Raw genomic sequence first — 7810 nt, 5'->3', positions numbered from 1 at the left:
TGCCTCATGGCGAAGGAGAAGAAGGTATGTAATCGAAACAATGCCACTTATGATTCTTCTAGTGATGATGAGTCTAGTGATGAAGAAATAGATTACTCTAGTTTGTTCAAGGGATTGGATAGAACTAAAGTAGATAAGATTAATGAATTGATTGATGCCTTGAATGAAAAGGATAGACTTTTAGAAAAACAAGAGGACCTTTTATATGAAGAGCATGACAAATTTGTAGAGGCACAAAAATCTCATGCTTTAGAAGTTAAAAGAAATGAAATGCTTTCTTGTGAACTATCTTCTTGCCATGAGACAATTTCTAGCTTAAGGAGCATAAATGATGGTTTGAATGCTAAGTTAGAAATAGCTAGTAAATCTAACTCTTGTGTAGAACATGTTATGATTTGCAATAGGTGTAAAGATTTTGACATTGATGCTTGTAGTGAACACCTAGTTTCAATTTCCAAACTGAATGATGAATTGGCTAGTCTTAATGCCCAACTTAAGACTAGCAAGAGTGATTTTGATAAACTAAAATTTGCAAGGGATGCCTACATGATTGGTAGACACCCCTCAATTAAGGATGGACTTGGCTTCAAGAGGGAAGCCAAGGACTTAACGAGCCATAAGGCACCCATCTCCATCATGGAGAAAGGGAAGGCCCCTATGGCAAATAGTGCTAAAACGAACCATGCTTTTATGTACCATGATAGAAGACAGTCTTATAGGAGTTGTAATGCTTATGATGCTTTTAACTCTCATGCCATGTTTGCTTCTAGTTCTTCCTATATGCATGGTAGAGATATGTCTAGGAGATATTTTGTTCATATGTCTAGGAGAAATGTTGTTAATGTTCCTAGGAAAGTTAATGAACCCTCTACAATATATCATGCTTTAAATGCTTCCTTTGCTATTTGTAGAAAGGATAGGAAGATAGTTGCTAGAAAATTAGGGGCAAAATGCAAGGGAGACAAAACTTGCATTTGGGTCCCTAAGGATATTTGTGCTAACCTTGTAGGACCCAACATGAGTTGGGTACCTAAGACCCAAGCCTAAATTTGCCATGCAGGTTTATGCATCCGGGGGTTCAAGCTGGATTATCGACAACGGATGCACAAACCATATGACGGGGGAGAAAAAGATGTTCACCTCCTACGTCAAAAACAAGGATTCCCAAGATTCAATAATATTCGGTGATGGGAATCAAGGCAAGGTAAAAGGGTTAGGTAAAATTGCTATTTCATCCGAGCACTCTATATCTAATGTGTTTTTAGTTGAGTCTCTTGGATATAATTTGTTATCTGTTAGTCAATTATGCAATATGGGATATAATTGTCTATTCACAAATGTAGATGTGTCTGTCTTTAGAAGAAGTGATGGTTCACTAGCTTTTAAGGGTGTATTAGACGACAAACTTTACTTAGTTGATTTTGCAAAAGAGGAGGCCGGTCTAGATGCATGCTTAATTGCTAAGACTAGCATGGGCTGGCTGTGGCATCGCCGCTTAGCACATGTGGGGATGAAGAACCTTCACAAGCTTCTAAAGGGAGAACACGTGATAGGTTTAACTAATGTACAATTCGAAAAAGATAGACCTTGTGCAGCTTGTCAAGCAGGCAAACAGGTGGGAAGCTCTCATCACACCAAAAATGTGATGACCACATCAAGACCTTTGGAGATGCTTCACATGGACCTCTTTGGACCCGTCGCTTATCTAAGTATAGGAGGAAGTAAGTATGGTCTTGTTATAGTTGATGACTTTTCCCGCTTCACTTGGGTATTCTTTTTGCAGGATAAATCTGAAACCCAAGGGACCCTCAAGCGCTTCCTAAGGAGAGCTCAAAACGAGTTTAAGCTCAAGGTGAAAAAGATAAGGAGCGACAATGGGTCCGAGTTCAAGAACCTTCAAGTGGAGGAGTACCTTGAGGAGGAAGGGATCAAGCATGGGTTCTCCGCTCCCTACACACCACAGCAAAATGGTGTGGTAGAGAGGAAGAACAAGACGCTTATAGACATGGTGAGGACGATGCTTGGAGAGTTTAAGACCCCCGAGCGCTTTTGGTCGAAAGCTGTGAACACGGCTTGCCACGCCATCAACAGGGTCTACCTTCATCGCCTCCTCAAGAAGACGTCATATGAGCTACTAACCGGTAACAAACCCAATGTTTCGTATTTTCGAGTTTTTGGGAGTAAATGCTACATTCTAGTGAAGAAGGGTAGGAATTCCAAATTTGCTCCCAAAGCTGTAGAAGGATTTTTGTTAGGTTATGACTCAAATACAAAGGCGTATAGAGTCTTCAACAAATCATCGGGTTTGGTTGAAGTCTCTAGCGACGTTGTATTTGATGAGACTAATGGCTCTCCAAGAGAGCAAGTTGTTGATTTTGATGATGTAGATGAAGAAGAAGTTCCAACGGCCGCAATACGCACCATGGCGATTGGAGATGTGCGGCCACAGGAACAAGATGAACGAGATCAACCTTCTTCCTCAACAATGGTGCATCCCCCAACTCAAGATGATGAGCAGGAGGCGTGTGATCAAGGGGGAGCACAAGATGATCTTGCAATGGAGGAAGAAGCGCAACCGGCACCTCCAACCCAAGTTCGAGCGATGATTCAAAGGGATCATCCCGTCGACCAAATTTTGGGTGATATTAGCAAGGGAGTAACTACTCGATCTCGATTAGTTAATTTTTTGTGAGCATTACTCCTTTGTCTCTTCTATTGAGCCTTTCAGGGTAGAAGAGGCCTTGCTAGATCCGGACTGGGTGTTGGCCATGTAGGAGGAGCTCAACAACTTCAAAAGAAATGAAGTTTGGACACTGGTGCCTCGTCCCAAGAAAAATGTTGTGGGAACCAAGTGGGTGTTCCGCAACAAACAAGACGAGCACGGGGTGGTGACAAGGAACAAGGCACGACTTGTGGCAAAAGGTTATGCCCAAGTCGCAGGTTTGGACTTTGAGGAGACTTTTGCTCCTGTGGCTAGGCTAGAGTCCATTCGCATTTTGCTAGTATATGCCGCTCACCATTCTTTCAGGTTGTTCCAAATGGATGTGAAGAGTGCTTTCCTCAACGGGCCAATCAAGGAGGAGGTGTACGTGGAGCAACCCCCTGGCTTCGAGGATGAACGGTACCCCGACCACGTGTGTAAGCTCTCTAAGGCGCTCTATGGACTTAAGCAAGCCCCAAGAGCATGGTATGAATGCCTTAGAGACTTTTTAATTGCTAATGCTTTCAAGGTTGGGAAAGCCGATCCAACTCTTTTTACTAAGACTTGTGATGGTGATCTCTTTGTGTGCCAAATTTATGTCGATGACATATTATTTGGTTCTACTAACCAAAAGTCTTGTGAAGAGTTTAGCAGGGTGATGACTCAGAAATTCGAGATGTCGATGATGGGCGAGTTAATCTACTTCCTTGGCTTCCAAGTGAGGCAACTCAAGGATGGAACCTTCATCTCTCAAACCAAGTACAAGCAAGACTTGATCAAGCGGTTTGGGATGAAGGACGCCAAGCCCGCAAAGACTCCAATGGGAACCGACGGACACACCGACCTCAACAAAGGAGGTGAGTTCGTTGATCAAAAGGCATACCGGTCTATGATAGGGTCTTTACTTTATTTATGTGCTAGTAGACCGAATATTATGCTTAGTGTATGCATGTGTGCTAGATTTCAATCCGATCCTAAGGAGTGTCACTTAGTGGCTGTGAAGCGAATTCTTAGATATTTAGTCGCTACACCTTGTTTCAGGATTTGGTATCCAAAGGGGTCTACCTTTGACTTGATTGGATATTCAGACTCCGACTATGCTGGATGTAAGGTCGATAGGAAGAGTACATCGGGGATGTGCCAATTCTTAGGAAGGTCCCTGGTGTCATGGAGTTCTAAGAAACAAACCTCTGTTGCCCTATCCACCGCTGAGGCCGAGTACGTTGCTGCAGGACAGTGCTGCGCACAACTACTTTGGATGAGGCAAACCCTCAGGGACTTTGGCTACAATCTGAGCAAAGTCCCACTCCTATGTGATAATGAGAGTGCTATCCGCATGGCGGATAATCCTGTTGAACACAGCCGCACAAAGCACATAGACATCTGGCATCACTTTTTGAGAGACCACCAGCAAAAGGGAGATATCGAAGTGTTTCATGTTAGCTCTGAGAACCAGCTAGCCGATATCTTTACCAAGCCTTTAGATGAGCAGACATTTTGCAAGTTGCGTAGTGAGCTAAATGTCTTAGATTCGCGGAACTTGGATTGATTTATAGCATACATGTGTTTATGCCTTTGATCATGTTCCTTATGCATTTTGTTGTTTACTTATGGTGCTCAAGTTGTACAAGCACTCCCCGGACCTTACAAGTTCATTTGCAAGTGATGCACAAATTTAGGGGGAGATGTGCTACAACTTGACCCTTTGAGACTAACCATGTGCGTGAGTTTGCTTATTTTAGTCTCAAAGGAGGATTGAAAGGGAAAAGGTGGACTTGGACTATGCAAGACTTCCACTGCACTCCGATGAACGAGTAACTTATTCCAAGTTCATCTTTGTACTCTTATTGCCTTTTTTTAACTCTTAGTTGAAGATTTTGGTGAGGCAATGGGGTTCGAGGGCCAAGATTGATCTCGTTTTGGTGCTTGATGCCAAAGGGGGAGAAAATAAGGCCAAAGCAATAAATAGATCAGCTACCACTTGAGAATTTTAAAAAAATAGAGTTAGAGTTTTTGTTTGTCAAAATACTCTTGTTTGCCTCTTATTGTCAAAAGTTGGTCTCTTGTGGGGAGAAGGCTTAATTATGGGAAAAAGGGGGAGTTTTTGAAATCTCTGATCAATTTCTCTTGGAACAACTCTTGTTATGTCTCAACAAGTGTTTTTGACTTAGAGATAGGAATTTGAGGTTGATTTGCAAAAACAAACCAAGTGGTGGCAAAGAATGATCCATATATGCCAAATTTGATTCAAAACAAATTTGAGTTCTTATTTGAATTGATTTCGTACTTGTTCTACTTGCCTTATGTTGTGTTGGCATTAATCACCAAAAAGGGGGAGATTGAAAGGGAAATGTGCCCTTGGGCCATTTCTAAGTGTTTTGGTGATCTAGTGTCCAACACAAGTGCCTAAGTGTCAAATGGTGGACAAAGTACAAATCAAGTATAAAGGTATGTTTCTTAGACTTAGTACATTGTTTTAGTGACTAATTTATTGTGTCTAAGTGCTGGAAACAGGAGAAATCGAATTGGAAAAGAGATAGCCTTGTTCAGCCAAAGCCAGCTCTGTCTGGGTGCACCAGACTGTCCGGTGGTGCACCGGACAGTGTCCGGTGTGCCAGGCTGGCACAGGCGAACTTGTCACTCTCGGGAATAAATTAACGACGTACGACTATAATTCATCGGACTGTCCGGTGTGCACCGGACTGTCCGGTGAGCCAACGGTCGGCCGGGCCAACGGTCGGCTGCGCGAGACACGTGGCCGAGCCAACGGTCGGGAGGGGGCACCAGACTGTCCGGTGTGCACCGGACAGTGTCCGGTGCGCCAACGGCTCCAAGGCTGCCAACGGTCGGCTTCGCCAAATAAGGAAGGAAATCCGCACCGGACAGTGTCCGGTGGTGCACCGGACTGTCCGGTGCGCCAGGCGACAGAAGGCAAGAATTGCCTTCCCGGATTGCTCTCAACGGCTCCTAGCTGCCTTGGGGCTATAAAAGGGACCCCTAGGCGCATGGAGGACTACACCAAGCATTCTCTAAGCATTCCTAAGCACTAAGACATCGATTCCGCGCTTTTGATTCCTTGCGATAGCAGTTAGAGCTCTAGTTGAGTTGTGAACTCATTGAGTTGTGTTGTGAGCTCTTGTTGCGACTTGTGTGCGTGGTGTTGCTGTGATTTCTTGTCTTGAGTGAGTTGCTTATCCCTCCCTTACTCTGTGCTTCTTTGTGATCATCTAAGTGTAAGGGCGAGAGGCTCCAAAGTGTGGAGATTCCTCGCAAACGGGATATAGTAAAGCAAGCAAAACACCGTGGTATTCAAGTGGGTCTTTGGACCGCTTGAGAGGGGTTGATTGCAACCCTCGTCCGTTGGGACGCCACAACGTGGAGTAGGCAAGCGTTGGTCTTGGCCGAACCACGGGATAAACCACTGTGCCATCTCTGTGATTGATCTCTTGTGGTTATTGTGTTTTGTTGAGACTCCTCTCTAGCCACTTGGCATTATTTGTGCTAACTCCTAATCAAGTTTTGTGAGTTAAATTTCAAGTTTTACAGGATCACCTATTCGACCCCCCCCCTCTAGGTGCTCTCAGACTCACGGTTGGAGTAAAACGAATTGGTGGGTTTTAAATAATTTAAACCATGTCCTATTTTGATTTTTAGGACTTAATTGAAGGAGTCTCTTGGAGATGGTAGTTAGCGGCGGTCTGCGTTGCAGCAATGGGTCGAACAAACAACACGCGCCAATAACCATCACACGATATCTTGCTGGTGCCGGCGTGTTACTGGCCCTGGAGGTCATACCATCCTCGTCATGTTTGTGTGTGTTAATGCTTAATTAACCGAGTAGCACACCACAACGATGATTTATACCTCATTACTCCCGATCTTAGAGCAAAATAACTATCAACCACATTTGGAGGCTAGAAGCACATAAGAATCTAGAAATGTACTTTCTTATTTCTGGGAAGCCACAAACATCATCCAAAAAACTTCATTATTGAACTATAACTCATAAGCAATCTAAAAGAGGGCACCGCCAATGATGGGTTGTTGGTAGAACGTTGTTGGGTTTGTCAAAGCAAGTTGGTTGAATGGCAGCAATTGTTGCAGTTGTAAGAGGGTGCCAGCGTTAGGCGCAGCGTGCAGGTAGAACGGCAACAACTGTTGTTGTGTCAAGAAGGCAACAGGGCTCACATCAGCTAGCTGGCTGAATGGTGGTAGCTGTTGCTGTTGTAAATAAGCAGCAGAGTTCAATGCTGCCAGTTGGTTGAATGGAAGAAATTGCTGGGGGTAGGCAGCAGCTAGCTGACTGAATGGTAGTTGTTGTTGCAAATAAGCAGCAGAGTTCAATGCAGCCAGTTGGTTGAATGGAAGAAACTGCTGTTGCTGAGAGTAGGCAGCAAGGTTTCCTAGCACAAGTTGTTGTAGTTGTTGTGCCTTGATGTTTTGTGCCAACAAATGCACCAAAGGTAACTGCTGTAATAGGGCTGACGGTTGTTGGAGGAACAAGGGTGATAAAGGTAAGATGCCTGCTGCGATTGCCTGTTGGATCCTGTAGGGTTGAAGAATTGGGTTTTCACATACTGAAGACACCGCTGGTGAGAGGTATGGGGGAAGAAAGGAAGCTATAGGAGCTTGTGAGCATTGTGGGAAAATGGTTGCGGTAGCAGCACTTGCAGAAAGACCAAGGAGCATAAGGAAGCAAAATATTTTGGCTGCCATTGTTGGTACACTATTGTGCTTTCTATGTTGCTAGTTGGTCTCAATAATATGTGTGATGTATTAGCTACTAATCTAAGAGATATTTATACACATATCAGTCCTTGTGCTTGTGCAAGATTACTTTTGGATTTTGCAAAAAGAACATTAGTAAGATAAGGTAGAGATGACATGGTATCTAGTTGGTTTTGACATTTAGTGATTACTTTGTTGGGTTATAATTTATACGTAAGCAAGACAAACTTGATAAAATACAATAAATAAGTGGTTTTTCCTCTCGTTATTGTCCAAATACATGGGTGACAATGGTGTGATGTCCTTTACACATGTGTAACGATAGCCACATATGTGTTGCTTGGTTTGGCTATTTTGCACTAGAAAAAAATCATGGCACGA

At 43.6% G+C, this 7810-nt stretch overlaps 1 protein-coding gene across 1 annotated transcript; it reads right to left on the bottom strand.

Annotated features, from left to right (window-relative positions):
• Positions 1-6637: 6637 nt before the first annotated feature.
• On the bottom strand, positions 6638-7474 carry z1A2_1 (alpha zein). The gene has a single exon (NM_001152088.2). The coding sequence runs from the start codon at positions 7415-7417 to the stop codon at positions 6716-6718; it is 702 nt and encodes a 233-aa protein (NP_001145560.1). The 5' UTR covers positions 7418-7474; the 3' UTR covers positions 6638-6715.
• Positions 7475-7810: the final 336 nt, after the last annotated feature.

Source organism: Zea mays, chromosome 4, assembly GCF_902167145.1.
Source record: "Zea mays cultivar B73 chromosome 4, Zm-B73-REFERENCE-NAM-5.0, whole genome shotgun sequence".
In the NCBI taxonomy this organism is placed as follows: domain Eukaryota; kingdom Viridiplantae; phylum Streptophyta; class Magnoliopsida; order Poales; family Poaceae; genus Zea; species Zea mays.
This window is presented reverse-complemented; position numbering and strand designations above follow the sequence as displayed.